Genomic DNA, 21,250 nt, shown 5'->3' with positions numbered 1-21,250 from the left:
CTTCCCATCAAGAAACTACAGCTCCCTTAGCTCATCGAGGCTAGCTTGGATTTTCACAGTTCACAGACGACCTGTTTAGGAATACGTTGCCGAACGCAGTTCCTAGTTTCAGTCTGGATTTGCTGAGTAAGTACTTCGGAAGAAGTATATTTTAGACGTTACACAGAATATTCGTGCAGTGTCCGCGTCAAGGCGAGCTGCTCCCCCGACTACCCTGTTTACTCGTTTTGTCGGTGACTGTGTGACATTATTCCTTCTGGCTAACGCGTTACGGCGAGCCCAGGTTTCGGTTGACGTTAGTTTGTTAGCCGAGCCGAGTACCCGAAGTTCAGAGCGAACCCCTATGGTACGTCGTTAGCGCGGGCTAAACCCCGTTTGCTAGCGCAATTTAACGACAGGCTAACACATTGCTAATTGTTTATGCATTTCCCTTCCTTTCCAGTCGCCATGTCTTCGGCCGCTATTAAAGGGTTGGAACTGAAGGCCAAAGAGACTGCATCCCGCCTGTGCTCTGCGTCATGCAGGGCATCCACCCAGGCAGGGACCCTCATCCAATGTGCATAGCTAGCATTGGTGCTGAACACGCTTAGGCATTGTTGGCTGACCATCAGTCATGTTACCACTGTGCGTCCATGCTAAAAAAGATCCTGGAAAGGAGGCTAATGCCGTGTTCACACCAAAGATGTCACAAGTTTTTTGCACGAATAGATTACATATAAAGTCAATGCACAGACGCGAATAGACGCGAGTAACGAATGACGCAAATAACACAAAATACGTAAATTTGCCTCATTTTTTGCGTGGCGCTGTGTCCCGAAAACCTATTAGCATTGAAATGCTCCTTCTGTCATCACTGACATCCTGCCATTGTTGAATCAGGAAAAAAATGGCCTTAAACGTAAAATCAGTTTATTTTGTGTTCATACAGCTGTAGTAAACAGCCGCCGTGTGGCTTGTTAGACACAGTGAATACACCTCGAGGAAATCCACGGAGCTCCTCCGGATGATGTTATGAACCCAGAAAAGACAGTGTTTAGTTTCCCGGTATATCTGTGACTTCCACAACAAGTACTAAGCAGAAATAGTGGTTATTTCTTTCATGGTTGATGGCGGACATAAATGGCTTAATTGATAACGGTTTCGATGGAGATAAGCCACTCATCCTCTGCGGCACGTGTAGCGCGAATGAAGGGAATAACCAGAAATGGACCCGTGAGTAATGCAACGCAAAATTTTTCTTCACGTTTGGTGTGAACGCACATCAGCTGCGAACCTCTTCGAGCTGGGCGGACATGATGGATGCTGAAGGACCGGAAATGCCTCCACTTTTCGAGGAGTTCCGCGAAGTAGAGCCGGGTTGTGAGGAGGCAGAGGTCGATGCCAGCTATAACCTCCTCGACATGGACGAAAATGTCGATGTCATCACAAAACTTGCAGGATATGTGCACAAAAGTACCTGAAACATGAAAAATGAAAGTTTCATTCAAATCAACCTCTAGGGGGCGCTACAAATCCCCCAAAAAACAAGTTTATGGCATAACACAAATCAGACTATTAATCAGAAACTGTTTGATCAGTCATTACAAAACTCACAGGATATGTTTCATAACAATGTTGAACTACGCGTGTGAAACTATTTTCAAATTGCTCAAAGTTATTGGTTTCATACATCTTTTTGGCTCAATTCTGACCTTAATTAAATCAATGACAGTTTGTCCAAACATCACCAAAATTGGTCGACATTTTGAATTAAGCTGGTCAAACATTTCCCCAAGAAATACGAATGGCAGGACTTTATGTGTGCAATTACTCCTCACTCAGTTTAGGCTGAATAAAACCAGCTGAAGTGACTTTGCTCAACTTTGTGAAGTCCTGAGCGGCTTTCTCTATATATATTTAAATCTTTATCTCGGTCTCTTTAGCTGCTAAATGTTCCACCATTCACGATCTAGTCCCTACCTATGCTGTATGCTGTTTGCTGCTGGGCATTGTAGAGTTGGTTCATCTGAGTTTCTTAACTGAAAAACAATGTTGTTGAGAGCGCTGAGACTGAAACAAAACCGCTAAAATACTGAGAAGACTGCTGAGTCGGGTGAAAAAATGTAGTTATTTAATCATTTTTTGATTAAACAATCTGAGCAGCTTTAACTATTGGTTAGAAATCTACTAGATTGCTTTCCAACACAATGTCTTTTTTTAGCATAAACAAAGTTAAAGCCTGGTCAGATGGAGGGCATTTTGGGAAACACTACTGACTTACTATAAATCGGCTTGTTAAGGCACAAAACATGGCCATCACTTTTCTCACTGCCTTATGCATTCATTTGGTCACATATCCTGTTATTAGAAACTCATTACTTACTGAGCAAGACACACCCAACAAAGAGAAAATCCCAAAGTCTACATGATCTGGTTACTTTGAAGTGTCAACATCTTAGATAATGATTGACAATATCAAAAGATAAAGTATGAGCTTTTGAAACACGAACAATTCACCATTATGTCACAGTCACCCTGCATACGGTTCCTGTTGCACTCTTTCATCATTCATCATCGAGCTCCAGGACTGTGTAATTGTGTCTTGATGCTGTCCTCAAAGGAGTTTCATCTTCTTTTTTTACACGTCCACATTTCCACAATCAAAGGAGAGGCAGAAAGGAGACTCTTTGAGGTGTATTTTCCTTTTTAATGTAAATGGCTGTCTTTGTTGTGAGGACCCTCGACTGTGAGGAGGAGGAGCTGTTGTTTCACTCTGTTGATGACCGGTCACCGACTATAGCTGTAAGCTATTGTTGATGACCGGTCACCCACTATAGCTGTAAGCTGTCATTGCTGGTCAGTTTATGGCCAGTACACACTGTGTACAGTACAGCAGATTGTCGAGCAGTAATGAGTAGTAGATAGTTAGGAGAACCACAGTATGGTGTGAATGTGAATGTGAATGTAGATGTAATTATGTGAAAATTCACTTGGATCAAAGCTCCAGCATCTAATGATGCCTCACACTTGTCTCGTCGACAATCTGTGCTTTTCATGTCAGCTGTTTGAAATGGTGCCGGTGGTGCTACTGTACCACAGCAATTAGACAACACATTGACACACTTCCACTGTTCCTTAAATGCGTCTCTTGTTAGTCGAGGGGAAAGGAAAATCAGAAATCCCTCTCCGCTCAGAACTGTTCTAGCTGATGGCGGTGTCTCAGAGAGATCATAGTGGAGGATAATGTGGGCATACTGTTAACGGGTCAGGCAGATTTACTCTCACACAATGCTATTTGCATTTTGATGGTTTTCTGGAGTTGTCCTTGTTTGTGTCTGGCCTCTGTAGGCACTGCTTTATTCAGACATGTAGGCCATGGAAAAATCCATGGAAAAATCAGCATTATTAATAAATAGGGAGCGGGAGTTATTTTAAGCCTTATGTCCCCTCAGCAAAAAGGGAAATGTGATTTAAGGAAGCTTGTTTAATTAGCATTTCACCGATCTGGAGGAGGAGAAAAAAACAAGATCTCATCATCTCTTATCATTTTAATTAACACTGAAAGTCGTAGGTGGGTGGTGGGGGGTTTGCTGTGTTCACTCCAAGCACCTTTCTATCAAAACATGGCCTGTAGAATGGAGTGCTGAATGGCTCTTTGTTGCCTAAACAACCCACACTGATAAGATCAGCAGACTGATAGTGGAGTGTAAATTGTCTGTACCTGTTTATATTCTGAGAGTGACTCGCTGCCATTATACCTTTAATGAGGTTAGCGTTGCTACTCAGCCGTAAGATGACGGCTGGGTGAAAGAGCTCTCATTTAACCAAGCCAAACCCGGGCTCAGGAACTTCCCTTTTTGGAGAGATCACAGGGGGATCAGTCCACAACCTTTTACCACAATAACGTCCTGCTCGGGTCCTCCCTGTGCACATATGAGTGTGCATGTGTAGATCCTTGTGTGTCTTCTTTGCTTACCCGACCTTCCGTGTTAATGAGAACTAAAATGCTCCACTTCCCAAATTACCTTAACAGGACTGCTCTGTGGAACTCTGTAATCACTTGCCTAAAAAATGATAGATGTAATATCTCATTTTAATCCCAATTAGAGTGTTCTGCTGACTGGTTAATTGTTTGTTTTTCCCAAGCAAGGGTAATTACAAGTACAATGTGCCAGAGGAAAGCTAATCGTTAAAAAACAAACTCATTACTGGGTCCAGTTGGGAATGTTCTAGGGTGGATAGCTTTTCCCCTCAGGAGCACTGAGTGTGGGCAAGTAGAAGGTCACAGTTGACTCACACAGGCAAATGTCCCCGGTTAAATGTCCACCATTCTGTGATTTTTCTCTCTGCTCGATGACGCATGTCAGGTCTTTCCTCAAAATGCCACAAATTTCAGCAGTTTTGGCACAGGAGAACTTGTCATCCACAGAGTGGGTAATAACGTGAAAGGTAGAGGCTCAATTGGTTTTAACAATGGTGTAAAATACTTCTCAAAACTGCAATGGCAAATACTGTCATAAAGAGAGCAATTAAGCAGCATGATCTCCTCAACTATCTGCTCCCCTGGTGCAATCTGAGCTAAGTATGTCTTTTGTCATAGGAACATTATGCCACAGGGAGGAGGACCAGCTCCACCCCCACTCCCCCAGCACCGCCAGAAACGTATTAGCACCGTCTGTCGGGGATCATGCCACTCAAAAACCATCCGCTATCATGAGTCACCGACAACATTAGCTCTCACAACAGCCCACCCTCCCGTAATTACAACAATTCAAAGGTCACAGAGGCTTGTATTAAGGGAAACTTCAATAAAGCAGAGTCAATATTGAGCAGAAACAAGGAGCTGCAACATACTCAATGAAGGACAAAGCAGGGTGAAGCCATGAAGAGAAGCAACCGTGCCCGTCCACTTTGTTCTCCTGACGCTTCTCCAGCGGCAGGCTTTGAAAAAGTGAAAGTTTCTGTCAGGCACTTCTGTTTTTTCAGCCAGAACAAAGGCAGAAACAAAGTGTTTGAGGTGGAGTTTTATTAGAGGACGGGGTGCACTAATCCATATGGTGAGGCGTCAGATAGGCCCATCATGAATCAGTGTGTGTATGGCTGAATGTTCTGCTGGGGTTTGTATTGGTTCATAATTGAATACTTGATATTTCGTAGCCGGTTGATTCATAAAGATGATGATGAGTGTGTGTGTGTGTGTGTGTGTGTGTGTGTGTGTGTGTGTGTGTGTGTGTGTGTGTGGTTCGCCATCAAAGCTGCTTCCCCTCTTGCTGGATCGACGGTCTCATCACATCCAGGGTTAGGACGCCCAGCAGAGGTTTGATGTTGGCAACCAGACGGAAGCTGGCTAATCCCGCCAAGAGCGCTCCCTTCATGGGTCCGGATAGCCAATGCAGAGCATATTGATTAATTCTGCCTTTGAGGCGCCCTTCAGTATTCATGTCCCCGTATTGACCCACACCTTGAACATCTCCCACCGCCTCCGATTATGATGATGAGGCCAGAAAGGAACCTGACAACAAGCGTATATCTGAGAAACCCTCTGACATGTGCATTCAGTCAAATTACAGTTTGTGTGTGTTTCTGTGTTTATTAGTCAGACCTGACGAAGCAGCAGAATGGTTTCAAGATCACTCTGAAGACGCTGGAGGACAACCTGCTGTCCCGTTTGTCCTCAGCTTCAGGAAACTTCCTGGGGGACACAGAGGTGGTGGAAAACCTGGAGACGACCAAACACACTGCAGCTGAGATCGAAGAGAAGGTCCTTTTTTTAAATCTTTACAGCTCTTTACTCTACTCCTATTAACTCTTTAGATTACAGCCCTCAGATATCAATAAAAGCACCTAAACATGAACAAATATATAAGTACAGTGGCATGTCAGAATGCTTTAGGGAGGAACAACTTTGTGTTTAGGAGGGATTTAGAAATACATTTAGCGGTCCTTTGTTCATAGCTTTTTTACTGTACTTACAGTGCAGGTTTTCTTGATCTTAAACCTGTTCTAATGGGCCAATTCCTGAACACACAAAATATCAGTCCTGAAACTCTACCACTCCTTCTCACTCAGATATACATGCATGGCAGAGATTTGCTAGCCAAGGCCATGAATGTTTAAAGAGACCTGGATACAGTGTTGGAGGAGGTGCCCCGTTCAGTCTTGTGAAAAGTTGCTCAGTGGTGCATGAAGCAAAAAGAATTTGACTTCAGAGTATAAAATGACCCAGATCTTCCAGTGATCTTCCACATTGGGTGGGATCCTCCCAGCCTTGTTCTTCACATGAACGGAGGAAGGAAAGTAGCTTTCAGCTATTCATCTGTTAGTGCTTTTTACAACTTTTAGAACCTAATGATTTAATAAAGTCTATTTAAGTTTTCATATTGGGAAGTTAATTTACCTTAAAATAAACAATGAGTTACAGATGTTTCTTTCCTAATGTAAGTCTATGGGAACATGTTTTTTGGGGCCAATGACATCAGGTGACGGACCAACAACATTCAAAGCATCCTAATATCCACAAGGCAACCGGTCATTGAGGCTCTCCCTGATCTACCATATACCATGTCATTATTATAAGGTATTTTGAGTGGTATTGATATTATTTACAATATGTCAGTTTCTATTGTATTTTCCCATTCGTCATGTTTTATACTAACGTTTGTAATCATTATTTTGGCTCAGTTAAAGTGTCACACATACAGTAGTTTTTCATATAGGTATGGTCAGAAGACAGGAGGCTGGTCTCCTGTCTCTAGCCTGTAATTATTTATTATGTCAATTATTTTTAGGTTCCTTCTAAATGTAAGATGCACTTCTTCCCTTGAACCTACTTGCAGGTAGCCAGTAGGTAAATCATATGTACAAAATATTTAGACTGTAATTCTTTCCCTCTCCCTGATTACTTCCTGATATGTGTGATTAAGTAGCGTACGATGCTGTGAGACTGGGCATTCTGTCAATGAGGAGATGATCACTGCCTTTGCAGATGTTCATTCTTAAGCCGGCATTTTGTATGGTAAAGAAAACGGCACATAATTGACGTGTTCCACGCAGTGTGAGAGCATTTTGGCTGGAACTGTGAAATTGGAATAGCTCTGCTCTTCACTGAGGGTGCTCTTTTGAATGGTGCACAATTTCTTCTTTAGCTGATTGATGAACCCTGAGTGTATGCATATCTGTGCAGATGTATGCTTGTGTCAGTATGAGTGTCATTCTGTTTGTGTGTGCACTGTCTTTACTGTAGGTAAAAGAAGCTAAGGTGACAGAGGCCAAAATCAATGAGGCTCGGGAGCACTACCGACCAGCAGCAGCGCGGGCTTCCTTATTGTACTTCATAATGAACGACCTCAATAAAATCCACCCCATGTACCAGTTCTCTCTCAAGGTAGCTTGTCTACTGACATGCCGTGTTTCCTCCCCGTCTCCCGGGCCCTCACTGAGACCCCTTTTTACACTCACGTCTCTGTTCCTCCTCTCGTTCTTCCATTTGCTCACTGTGTTTTATGCTCTTTGCCCTGCTTTTATTGTGTTTGTGGCTCCCTAATGTGGTTATGTAGAGCGTAATGTCTTCCATATTGTCAGCCAGCGAGCGCTGAGAGGAGGCTGCTTGAGATATGGTTCGCAATCACTCCCGGCTCCGCAGGTAGCTGCCCTGGCCCAAGATATTTCCCGACATAATCAAATGAAAACACATTCAGAATATATATATTTATATATATATATATATATATATATATATATATATATATATATATATATATATATATGTATGTGTGTGTGTATATGTATATATATATATATATATATGTATGTGTGTATATGTATATATACATATATATGTGTATATATATATATGTGTGTATATATATAGGTATATATATATACCTATATATATATGTACGTATATATGTGTATATATATGTACGTATATACGTATATATATGTATATGTATATATATGTATATATATATATATATACGTATATACGTATATATATGTATATGTATATATATGTATATATATATATATATGTATATACGTATATATATGTATGTATATGTATGTATGTATACCTTTGAACTTGAGAATGAAATTAAGCACATAATAATATGTGTTCTTCACACAGTGTTGGAGCAAAGTTTGACAGAAATGACACCAGAATAGAAGATAAATTATTATTAGGATGCAGTTACATTTTCAGCATATATTCAAATAAGACAATTTCATGTTTGTTTTTTTTAAATGTCTTTCTGGCCAGATTTAATTTTTTTCTTTTTAAAACAAGGTTTGATCTTCAAAATAACCAAAAAACGAGTTATGAAAAGAAAGTCAATGTGGCGTATTATAAGCAGGTTAAGTGGCTGTGTCAATCCTGTATGCACAACCTGCTGACACAATGAGAGAACCTCTCAGCAGGGCGCTCTGCGACTGTCCAAAAGACAGTGAAAGGGGCCCAAGACACTGCTTATGTTTAGGGCCCAGAATTTTCTGCTACACCCTTGTTTAAATGCAACAATCTCAGAGCATAATAACACGTTCATGGAGACTTGCTTTACAGTGAAGGGCTTTCTAAGTAGTATTGATGAGTACATATTTTGACCAAACCACATAATCATGTCATTGGTGCATTACATGATGATATCTGATTCATTATTAAAGCCCAATATGAGCCAGTTATTGATGAATATTGTTTGATCGTAGGTTTGTAGTGAATGTTTATTCAACAACATTGTTTCTTGGTAACACTTTGGTGTCAGATACTGAGCCAGTTTTGAGTGTTTGGACCCGCTCTTCTGGTCCCCAGGCATTCAGTGTGGTCTTCCAGAAAGCGGTTCTGAAGGCCGAGCCGGACGAGGCTCTTAAGCAGCAGGTGTCCAACCTAATTGACAGCATCACTTCCTTGGTCTTCCAGTACACCACCAGAGGCCTGTTTGAATGTGACAAGCTCACGTACATCGCTCAGCTTGCCTTCCAGGTAGGGAGGGAGGCCGGGTTCATCTTCTGCATGGTTTGTTTTGAGAGCAAGCTTGCCATTGAATCAGGTGCTCCTGAGACCACCGGCCCTGTTTGGATCTAATCAAGTGGAAAGGAAATGCTGTTTGTGCTGAAAATACAACAATTCAAAGTCATTCCTGTTTGTCGTGTCTCCAGATCCTACTGATGAATAAAGAAATAAATCCTGCAGAGCTGGACTTCCTCCTGAGATACCCAGTCCAACCAGGTGTAATGTCACCAGTGGATTTCTTATCCAACCACTCCTGGGGAGGGATCAAGGTACAGAGAGAGGCAGAGATAGATGTGTTCTTAGCACTACTGAAATGTATTGATGTGAAATTTAAAGGGGAACCACCAGACAGTGTTCATCTTGTTAGCTATTTAGTCTTTGTGTCAAATTCCTTGTTAGTTTTTATCATATTTAGTCAACTACATCTTGGTTCTTTAGTTACGCTTTAGATAGGGATGCATCAATTTTGAAATTCAGGTCCAAGAACACTTTTTAAAACAATTTGGCCAATACCAATGTTGTTGTTATTTATTCCCATTTTGTGCAATGGGAACAAAGATACCTTTATTGTAAAGAAAAAAATAACAATAGCATTCAGCATTTTGTCACACTGTATTTGAATGAGCACAAATTATATCATACAATTTGAAAAGCCTTTTAGCTGCTATACAACTGCCTATAGCTGAACAAAATTGTGGGCTATATATAATATATCTGCTCACCCAGTATGGGTGATGGACTGCTGCATTGGCTGCACAGCATGGAGGATGTTCCCACTGTAACATGCTGGTGCTGTGTCTCCCCTCGTTGGACTGACAGGCTTCTAGTGACACATCACCGCAGTGATTGTTCTTCAGAAATCTTGTGAGTCTTTGTTTTACTGCCACATTTTTCGATGAACATGACAATGTTCATGCCATAGTCGTGTCCAGCCAGCGGCTTCTTCTCCGAATCAGAAGCTGCATACTGTTGTCTGAGACCTACTGTGAATAACCAACATTACAGCGACACATCAGATAAACATCATCTTATTTGTTAGGAAGTCAATGGTAGTCAACAGGACAAATATCAGGCGAGAACGGACAATAAATCGGTGCATTCCTAATTTAAGTTGACTAAATCTCTGGGAATTTCAGTCTTAGTCAAAGAACACCCAAACTATTTTAGTTTAGTTTTAGTTCACAATATATTGTGCATTTCAGTCAATCTAGTCTAAATAAAATGTCACCATCAAGAAAAATGCAAACATTCATCGTTTCGACCAGACAATAGTAAATGGACTTGGAATGTATAGTGCTTTTCTAGTCTTTCAACCACTCAAAACGCTTTTACACCACATGTCATTCACTCATCATCAACTCATTCTACCACTGAGCCACAGTCACCCACAATGATTCAATAAATCCAAAAAATTATCAATACATCAATCGATAATTAAAAATATTGTTAATCATTCTATAACATGTTCCCAGCAGTCAGGGAGTCAGTAATAGACTCCCGCCATTTCACAGTATAGAACAGGGGTCACTAACTGACGGACCGCGGTTGTTTCCGGACCCAGGACCTAAAACCGATAAATAATTGAGAATTATTGAATTTTGATGTAGCGCTTCTATTTTAACCGGCGCAGCTTATACAGCATTTACGGCACTTGTTCAGCGGTGCAGGAAAAACAATGTGTTGTAAATCACATCACGTGATGCAGCTCAGCCAATCAAATATGGGTATTCTGACAAGTTTCCTGACTCGAGTGAGATGTACACACACCGTGACACACGGGGGAGAGACGAGGATACAGATAGCAGAGCAGGACAATTATAATGTTAGGTGTGGAAGTCAAAATTACAGAACTTCCTCCAGAAGAGAAAAATGGCCAGAGAGGTCTATGTCCAAGACTGGACAGACTTGTATAAGTGAATTCATTCCACGGGCAGCTTAAAATGTCTCCTATGGAGCATATGTACCCTCTCACTGAAATGAAGACACAGAAAATAAACTCAAGAGCCCAATATAATCAGAATCTTAGCACATTAATTCACTGTTCCACAATGATGTTAACAGAGAGAATAGAGCTGAAACAAGTGGTTTAATAACCACAGTTAAAGTCCATGCTCACTAATTCCTCTTTTTAGAACATGAGAATATAATATTGTGGCTTTTTGTATTGACATCACTTCACACCTGAATGAAGTGAATTTAAAGCTGCAGGGCAATTCAGTGAAATACATTTTTCTAAAATGAATTACTTTATTTTAAGAGGCACATTTTTCAAAAGCTTTCTGTTATGTAATTTATTCTATAATCCAGCCCTTATTTTACTTGAAATGAGAAGAATATTTATTTATGTATTTCTATGTATTATTTATAATCCATCCAGTTAAATTTGAAAACTGAGAATAATAATTGTTAAAATATAATTGATGTGTACTTTCTTTATTTGATTTGACAGTTGTTTACTACACAGAGACGTTACTACTACTAGACTTCTTGAATAGATATAAATATATATAAATGGCACTAAATAGTGCAAGTTAGATATTATTGTAATGTTCTGGACCTTTGTACGAGGAGATTTTCTCAATCTGGACCTTTTGGAAATTTACTTGAATACCCCTGGTATAGAAGAACACCGACAAAGTTTGTTTTCATATGCTAAGTGAGCATGGTGAAATGCAAGTACGACAACGACTACATGATATATGGATTTTCTTACATTGAGGACAAAAGAGGGCAAAAACCTCAGTGTGTTTTGTGCAGCGAGGTTCTGGCATAAGAAAGCATGAAGCCGTTAAAACTGAAGCGGCATTTGTTGGATCAATCCGCAGCAGATAAACTGAAAACTATACCTCTGTCAAATGACACTATAAGTAGGCGAATTGAAGACATGTCGGATGACATCAAACAACAGACCACAGCTCGAATTTAGGCAAGTGGTAATTTTGCATTACAAATGGACGAATCTACAGACATCATAAACAAAGCAGTTTTACTCGTTTACGTAAAACATGTATGGGACGGGGACTGACAGGAACAATTTCTCTGCACAAGAGAGCTCCCTACTACTACGACTGCTTGTCGTAGTAGTAGGAAATTTGAAAATTTGAAGTTGAAAATTTGGGTCGCGGCTTGTCATTAAGGGGTGATGGTGGGTCCCGCAGCGAGACCAGTTGAGAACCACTGTTCTAGCCAATCCTGGCTGGCAGAATGAGATAGGAGCTTCGGTTGAGGTCACACGGTAGGCGTTCCCAATGTGAGACACTCAATCGTTCTACTCAGAGAACCGGGGGTTACACAAGCAACCTAAAGTTTTCTGTTTCACACATATCTCCACTGTGTCAGCATGTGATTCTCTGAGCTCGGCTTTGCTTTGTGACCCCATGCCTTTTAACATTGAAAGGGCACCAGAAGAACTCTGGATAACAGTATTTCATCTTAAAGAACAGACGTCTGGCCGTGCAGCCCTGTGGACGTCAAGCAGCAGAGGTTCCTTCTCTTGTCAGATCAGTTTAGCGGATAAATAAACCCTAACGGCAGCATGGTTTTTTAGTTGCCCATGCTCATGAATTTTTCAGTCCGTAGAGCCTAGAATATTAACCTTAACCTAAACCCCTCTGAGGGTTTGGAGATGGCTTTGTCCAACTGCACTCAACCCACTGTGGATGTTTAAGGCCCTGCTAATCAAATTCTGTCACCTGATTTTCTTATCGCAATTGGAAACATAATCAGTTGGAAAGCTTTAAAGGCAGGTCAGATCCTGATTGTTTGGCCCTCTTGATAGTAGCAGAGCATAAATCCCATGAGACCCAGTGTATTCTCCTCTCACTGGGGCTCAGAGGTTGCCAACCTCCTGTGGTAATTACACAAACTGAGTTGAAGTGATGGACTGTGTGCTGAGCCACTTCGTCTCACTCTAACACATCACCTCATGCCCAGTGGTGAGCATTTGCGGAAAAGCAGATTTTATGGATTCCAGGACTACTTGTACTCTGTGTTTGAGGGTTTCAGGACCCTGCTCCTAGTATATACAGTACAGGTAGACAGTGTGCACACACAGTGTGTGTCTATACTTGTCAATGTGTGCACCTGCTGGAGGCTGCACTGCGTGAGTCTGCTGTTCTCCACAGATGAGATAAGGTGTCTGTCAGCTCGGGCATCGCAATGGATGCATATTCAGTCCCCACCCCCCCGCCGTCCCCCCGTTCCGTTATGAAAGGGATCGTGTTTACTCAGCATTTGTGTTTGAATAAATAGTATTTATATTGGCGTAAGGAAAGACAATAATTCCTTTTTGTCTTTCTACAGAGTTTTGCAAACAAAGTTTGTCATTTTGCTGTGTATTGTGAAACATTACTGAAGTGGTCAAACTATTAAATGTGCCTCACTGATCACAGAGGAGCAGCACTTTTAAAAATACAGATGTTTTGCTGAATCATCTTTCTTTCCCCAACCACCAGTCCCTGTGCTCCATGGAAGAGTTCAGGAACCTGGACCGAGACATTGAGGGCTCAGCCAAACGCTGGAAGAAGTTTGTGGACTCTGAGTGTCCAGAAAAAGAGAAATTTCCACAGGAATGGAAGAACAAAACCTCTCTCCAGAGACTGTGCATGATGAGGGCCCTGAGGCCTGACCGCATGACGTACGCTGTCAGGTGAGAGGTGGAGGCATAGCTCCCTCTGTAATCTGTGAAAGAACCTGTGCTGCTTGGTGAAAGGGTAAAGGTTAAACATCTTAACCTTTGGCTTATAGTTTGCATTGACAGGGCACCTGTGCTCACTGCTGCTACTGTATGTTTGTCCGTTGCTTAGTAAAGCTAAATTACACAGCTCTAAAAAACACAATTGATGAGCCTCATCATTAGCCCTCAACCTGATGTCTAGACTCGTCATCATCCCAAACTTAGATCCCATTTTCACCTGGTATTAACATGCAATCTTGACTTTGATATCTTATTTGAATATGGAACCCAAAGAGATTAATAAAGCAAAGGGAGCAAAACATATATTTTACTTCATACTTTTAACTGTTGGAGAACTAATATTGAAGTTACACTAATCCAAAATGTTTATGGAATAGCTGATAAAATAACTATGTGTAACCCACAGAGAGTAATCACCACACTCTACATCTTCCTCAGCTCTTCAGAGCATTTGGAATCTTTCAGCACATTGTTTTGGTTTTATGACTCTCAACTTTACTGTTTTGGTTGACTCTCATGGCTCTCATTATCCCTGTACAGACCCACGACAGGAAGCTGTTCAACCAAAACGCTCTGATGAACCCTCTGCACACTACCTGCTCAGCACCAAACAACAGATTAAGTTAGAGGCTAGCTGTTGAACATTGTAGACTGCTGAAAATGAACTAGTTTATACAAATGGATTTACAGGCAGATGCAGCAGTAACAACAGTAAGAAAGCCATAATGTTTTAAAGGCTTAAGGATTTATCCCTGAGAGGTTGAAACGACCCACTGACAACACAGTCGTGACAAGAGTTCATATTTAGTTCTGTAAGCAGCTGTCTATCTAATGCAATGCACTACAGAAGATTCCCACTCTTCAACTCATTCAGCTTGTCGGTCAAAGCTAATAAAAAAGTGTTGAGGAGAACTGAGTGATATTCTCCCCACAGAGACTTTGTAGAGGAGAAACTGGGAAGCAAGTACGTGATTGGCAGATCAGTGGACTTCGCAATCTCCTTTGAAGAGTCGGGTCCAGCCACACCCATGTTCTTCATCCTCTCTCCTGGAGTTGACCCTTTGAAGGATGTGGAGAAACATGGTAATGCTCTCGCTTGTTTTATGTTTCATAAGCCGTCAAATTCAGCCTCTGGACTTTTATCAGAGCATACATATTGCCAATTTATCTGTATTTTCTTCATGTCGTGGGAACATGCAGGCTTTTCGTGGAATAGCCTATTGAAGTGAAGAGAAGGCATACCTGCATGCATGATTTCCACTTGATTTCCTACTGCATAGGATTATCAGTCAGAACAGCAGTCATCCCAACACATCTGTTGTGTCTCTTCTGTGATATTAGCCATCACTGCCAATGCACAACATGCTCTGGGTAGATTGAAGGGATTATACTAAAGGTCACAAATATATGAGACGACACCACTGGTGTATTATGGGCAGCAGAAAATAAATATTGTTGGTTTTAGAGTTACTTTACAACCCTCTATGAATAATGCGGAAAGCAGCAGGACACGCTGTTTTGATTTTTGACCACAAATATGCCAAAAGTTGAAGCTTTTTTACTGACCTCGCCTGACACTTCTGAATCTGCTGCCAAATAATTCAGTCAGTGGGTATTTGAAGTCAGCTCCATTTAATATTTAGATTGCAGGGATTGTATCAGTTTACTGGAACAAAGAGATTTCAACAGTATTTCTACTATAAGGGAGTCCCCATACATTTTCAAATGTCAGTATTTTTGCATTTGTTGTTACTTCACGGTTTCAGTCTGGATTGACTTTCTTGGGTTTCTGTTTCTGCTTAATAGTCTCTTTTAACCAAATTAATACATACCACATATTCATTTCAGCATGACTGTCAAATGACGGCCGTTAGGGGCACCTACACTTTTTATTCAAATAACGATATTTGGAGCCAGTGTATCGATAACGGATTGCAAGTGGATTTAATTATATTCCCGTCTCGATATTTTGTCCCACCCCGATATTTCATGTTAGTGCTGCTAACAAAATAATTACATTGATCTTCTCATCTTATTCTCATCTGTCATCTAAAATAAGCAAATTTTCAGACCACAATTTGAAGACTATGAGTTCAACAATGCCTCAGAAATATTTTTGTTTGAAATGTTACTTTTGTGTTTTCTTTCAGGGAAGAGGCTGGGTTTCACATTTGACAACAAGAACTTCCACAATGTTTCTTTGGGTCAGGGTCAGGAGGTTATAGCAGAACAAGCCCTCGATTTGGCAGCTAGAAACGGCCACTGGGTGATATTACAGGTACAGTATAACCATACACATACACCATACAAACACAGTAAGAAATAGCTCACATGAAGTATAATGCACAATAAATATTGCTGTGTATTTTACTCTCCTCACATAAATCCACCATTCACAAAGAGCCCTAACACTACCTAATTTGTTTTCAGGAGAACATTCATATTGAGTAGATCCAATTATAGTTATGTGAACACTAACATGAATGTGTGATGTGTATGATTGTTAAACATTCTGGCTCTCACTGAATTGTCCATTCAGTGTCCATTGTCCCATACACCTCGGGCAAAAGGTGCCAATTTTTTAAATATGGTAAGGTTGCAATAGAAATTTGTTATACAGACATTGACAAAAAAAACACAGTTAGCAGAATGAATACAGGGTTCATTTTGTGTCGAGGATTTTCTCTTCAGCAGTGGTTTTAGATGGCATTTGTTTTATCTGGTCATGTTGTGAATGTGGAATAGAATCACATTGTTTTTCATGGCACACTCCATGGGATGATTACTTTCCTCCCAGGTTCATCTGCATGGAAAAGTGAATAAAAGTTTCTGCGGAAATTTCCTAACTGAAAGGGCATTATACCGTACAATATCTACGTGGTGTCTGTTCTCCTCTTATCTGGAGGGCAAGGCCAGCGTTTACATTTTAAGTGAAAACCTTGGTGGAATTCTAATGGGATGTATCGACAGATATGAACCGCACACCGGGCACTGTGGGACACCCTTTTCATCTAATTCCCACAGCTGGTAGAAATTCCCCCCCAAAAAACGATTGGGATGCCATCACTCTCTGCTCCAGATCCAGGATAGCAAAGACAAGCAGTTGCTTAATTACCTTTGCATAGGAATCTCAATCGATAGGCTTAAAAAGGCCTTGTCCCCCTGGCAACCAACCTCCCACTCGCTTTATCATCAGCTGTCTGTTTGTCTGCCCGCTGAGAGCCACCCCCGTGGTACTGGCCAGGGAGGGAGAGGAAAACTGGGGGAGGGGAGGTGTCATATTCTCGTGTCTCTCCTGTTTTTACCACCAGTATCTCCTTCTCATATAATGCTCTATCTACTGGTTTCTATTCCTTTTCCCACCCTCTCATTCCAACATCACGTTCATACTTAAGACTCAGTTCTTCATAACACATTGTCACGTCCTCCCACCTTTTTTGCTAACCTGCTATTTCTCCCTCTCCTCCTCACCTTCTCGTTGCAGCTATCCACCTACCAATCCACACACATACACGTCCCTCGTCTCTCGGTGTACCTTTACTCTCCGCTGCCAGGCCCGGCTCCATCAGTGGAGCGCTGGGTCAATAGCAGGTTCCCCCTCATTGACGGGTAATTACACTGCAGAACAGTAGTTCCTGCTCAGATGGGCCTCGGAGACAGAGATGAAGAAACTTTGAAAGCAGCAGCAGCAGCACATTGGGAGGGAGGAGGGGCTGGAGAGGCAATCAATCGGGCAGATTGGAGTTGAATATCCCACATGGGCCAGGCAGTGGGAATCGGGTGGCCTAGACTCACCAGCCTCTTTGCACATTTACTGCTAAAGCCTCCCCATTTGTAGCCGCTGGCAGAAAGAAGTGCAAATAGCAGAGAAATCAGGAGAGACAATGTGACAATGTGACTTTACTTTGGAATGATATCAGGAACTGGGAAGGTTGCGGTTATGTGGCAGGTGCTGTTTTGGAGATTTACCAGCATAAGACAGCCAATATCTTACACATCGCTTAGCCCAACGTTGTTAATTTACATTCTTGTTCCCAGAAGTACAGTAGCACCTCCTTCCCGATGACATCATGATGGTCGTGAAAGATGGGGAGCTATGATTGGTCAGGGAACAACATGTAGATTGTCATGTCTCTGAGTCACGGCAAAAATGTATTCCTCTATTATTGCCTGATGCTGTGACTATTTTGCCAGACAAAATAGTGGTGTAGTCTGAACCCGGCAGAGGAAAGAACCAGTTAGCTTTGGTATTCTTTTGAAACTTGAGCAAGTCCTGCATTTTTTTAGATTTTACATCTATGGCTCAGTAGTAGAGCGGGTCGTCCTTCAATCAGAGGATCGACGGTTCGATCCCCGGCTCCGCTAGTCCATGTTGATGTGTCCTTGGGTGTGCCTATGGTGTATGAATGTGGTATGAATGATTAGTTAGATTCCTGATGGGCAGGTGGCTCCTTGCATGGTGGCCCATGCCATCAGTGTATGAATGGGTGAGAGACATATCGTGTTATAGTGCTTTGAGTGGTCAGAAGCTATACAAGTACAAGTCCATTTACCATTTACTTATTGATGACCCTTTCTTATACCACTGGGATGGCAAGGATTAAATTGAACAACGTTAAAAGTGTGTGGTGGTGTCTGTATCTGCAGAGACCCTGCCTTCTGCTTGGATTTTCTTATTCTACTGATTTCAGGTGATTTTCTGGCCATTAACCCCTAAAACGTAAGCACACATCCAAGAGAAAGCAACAAAAACAGAAGATAGTACCAAAAAAATGCAAATATAGCTATAGGTGAAAAGCCAAGCGGACAAAGTTTGTTCTAAAACGAGACTAAATCTTCTCGAATAGAAGATGGTTGGAGTTGTGACAGAGAGCTGCAGCAGCAAACAGCATTGAGATGAGTGTCAGCTACCAGCCACACAGCTGGTAAATGAGTCAGTAGTCATGCAGCATGAATGAAAAAGCCCAGGCCAATCTGCCTGAGCCTACACTGTACTTCAACTATTTCATCTTTGTTAGTAAGGATTCGTGTTTTTGGGACACGTAGCATAATTTTAAGGTCAGTGATGGGACGTCTCTTACCAAAATAAACCCTTGGAGTATCTAATTTCAACTCTGCTCACATCGCCAACAACTGTCTGCTCTCTCTCTCTCTCTCTGTCTCTGAGTGAAAGGAGTGCGGAGTTGGCGGAGCGTGTTTGAGAGCGATAAATAGCGATTTTTTCGATCTTTTTCTTCACTGGGTAATGTTGTATATGGTAGTGTAGTGGGGTGTGCAGGGTTCACGGGGTTTTTTTGTGTACTTTTAGCTGTTTTTTGGGTCTTTGTTTGTGAGCGGATTGCAGTCGATCAGCGCGTGCTGGTCGGCGTGCTAAACGCCACCATGGGCCTTACCAAATTAACCAGGGAACACGGTGCGAAGATCCCAGATGCTGACACATGCCCCGGTAGTTACTATAGGGTCTGACTTGTCCCGACTCTTATGAACGGGGGAAATGAGCCCTTTGCTCCAGATGTCAGGAAAACATCCTGACTGTAATACGATGTTGAACAACTTCAACACTGCACCCTGCATCTCTGGGGTGCTGCATTTGAGCATTTCATTTTTGATGGTGTCTGGACCACAAGCTTTACTTGGCCGGAGAGATTTTGTCTGTGTGCTCGATTCTTCCCAAGTAATTGGGAAATCAAGGGGGTTTTTGCTGTTTTTAATTGTTTCTTCTAATGTTTGGAGTTTTTCTTTTATAATACATTGATCTGATTAGTTATATTTATTGGTATGTCTTTGTCCAGATGTCACCATGTTGGATGGTTAATGCTTGTGGTTGCTTTGTGTTGAAGTTGTTCCACATATCCCAGAATTGATTTTGATTAATGGTGTTCTCAATATATTCAAGTTTCATGTGGGTAAAATTTAGTTTTTTGTTCCTAATTGTACATTTATATGTGTTTAAAAGTCCATTGTACCTAATGCGTAAGGCTGGCTTGTTTGGTTGGCGATGTTTTTAATTTGCTATTTTTCTCAGGTCTTTTCTGATCAAACCATTTGTCGGTGTTTTGCCTTTTAAAACAGGCTTCCGTTTTTGTTTTATAAGGTCAGCTTTTCATATTGATATCATCAATGGCCTTGTTTACACCATCTCTGCTGTGGATATATTGATTTTGGTCATATATTGATACAGTATGTCATCTATCAGATCAGGTGAGTTCAAGGCCATGATGAATTTGTCTCCACTGTCGGGCCCATCGGTAAGTAGGATTTAATTTAAACAGCTTACTGGGTTCTTTTTTTGTGTCATTCATTTGACCTGAGAGTTAAAGAACATATTTATTTGGATGTGGTCTGAGAGGGGGGATTGTTGTCTGACAGTGAATGCACTGATAGTGGAGGGGTCCATGTCAGTGATTGCATAGTCTACTACACTAGATCCAAGAGCTGAGGAGTATGTGAATCTTCCTAAAGAGTCCCCTCTGAACCTACCGTTAACTATGTACAGGCCTAAGGCCCGCAGAGATACACTAGCTCCTTGCCACTTTTATTTATTTGAAAGTCCAGGTTGTTCCGGTGGGTGATGGTTGGTGTGGTAAATAAGGGAGTTTGACCAAACACATGGTTGTTGCCCTGTGGGTCGATGACATCATGTTCAATTCCTGTTCGTCCATTTAGATCTCCAGTTAGAAGCACGTTTCCTTGGGCCTGGAAATAGGCGATTTCTGAATAAAGAGTTTCAAAAATGTATTTTTCAAAATAAGGAGAATCTACTAGGGGTATATAAATAGCACAGAGATATAGATCCCTATCAGTTATGCCCAGGGTTTGATCTAACCTTAACCAAATGTGTGATTTACCCTGTTTTACTGGTGAGATCTTATGGCAAAGGTCTCCTTTATACCACACCAACATCCCCCCGATGTTCTGCCTTTGCGTATGTTTTTAAATTTGATAGAGGGCACTATGACTTCATTATATCCTGGAGGACAGCAAGTGAGCAGATCATTTTGACACTATGTTTCTGTTAACATAATTATATCAACATCTTTGATAGATTTCATGAATTCACGGTTTCCACTTTTCAGTTCAAAAGTTGAGTGGAGACCCTGAATATTCCAGCAGCTTATATGAAATGAACGCATTTAAAAACAATCAAAATTAACCTGTATAGCGAGACAAATATAAAAAACACCTACAACTATCTATACATTTACAATACTGATAATAATAATAATTTTGACATTAATTTCATGGAGGCATGTACTATTTTCACTAATATTACCTTTGTAGTGACTGCTACTATTGCTATTATTACTACTACTAATTAACAATATATTTCCATGTTGTTCTGTTATTCAAGTGGGAAGGTGTTCTGGGTATGTTCATCTTAGCTGAGCAGAAGCCGGGTGCACAGGGTGCGCAGCATCTCTCTGATGTCTCCCAGCTCAGAGGTAGCAGGGGGAGGGACTGTGGCAGTAGGCTGGGCTACAACTGCAGCATCGCTCCCCTGTTGTGGGTGGGGAGGGGATAAGTGGCAGGTGCTGCTGCATGTCTCTGCTGTTGTGGGTGGGGAGGGGGAT

The 21,250-nt window shown here is 41.4% G+C and overlaps 1 protein-coding gene across 2 annotated transcripts in view; it reads left to right on the top strand.

Moving 5' to 3' along the window:
- Positions 1 to 21,250, top strand: part of dnah9 (dynein, axonemal, heavy chain 9) — a 147,006-nt gene that overhangs the window by 98,533 nt on the left and 27,223 nt on the right. For both annotated transcript variants that reach the window (XM_031873863.1, XM_031873862.1), the window contains exons 64-70: positions 5,576 to 5,740; positions 7,223 to 7,363; positions 8,783 to 8,953; positions 9,130 to 9,252; positions 13,438 to 13,631; positions 14,614 to 14,762; positions 15,830 to 15,957. In XM_031873863.1, coding sequence (XP_031729723.1) covers positions 5,576 to 5,740; positions 7,223 to 7,363; positions 8,783 to 8,953; positions 9,130 to 9,252; positions 13,438 to 13,631; positions 14,614 to 14,762; positions 15,830 to 15,957 — 1,071 coding nt within the window. The remainder of the gene's footprint in view (positions 1 to 5,575; positions 5,741 to 7,222; positions 7,364 to 8,782; positions 8,954 to 9,129; positions 9,253 to 13,437; positions 13,632 to 14,613; positions 14,763 to 15,829; positions 15,958 to 21,250) is intronic.

Source organism: Anarrhichthys ocellatus, unplaced genomic scaffold (genome assembly GCF_004355925.1).
Source record: "Anarrhichthys ocellatus isolate YVR2014 unplaced genomic scaffold, GSC_Weel_1.0 scaffold76, whole genome shotgun sequence".
In the NCBI taxonomy this organism is placed as follows: Eukaryota; Metazoa; Chordata; class Actinopteri; order Perciformes; family Anarhichadidae; genus Anarrhichthys; species Anarrhichthys ocellatus.
Note: the sequence above shows the minus strand (reverse complement) of the source record. Positions and strands in the feature narration are given on the sequence as shown.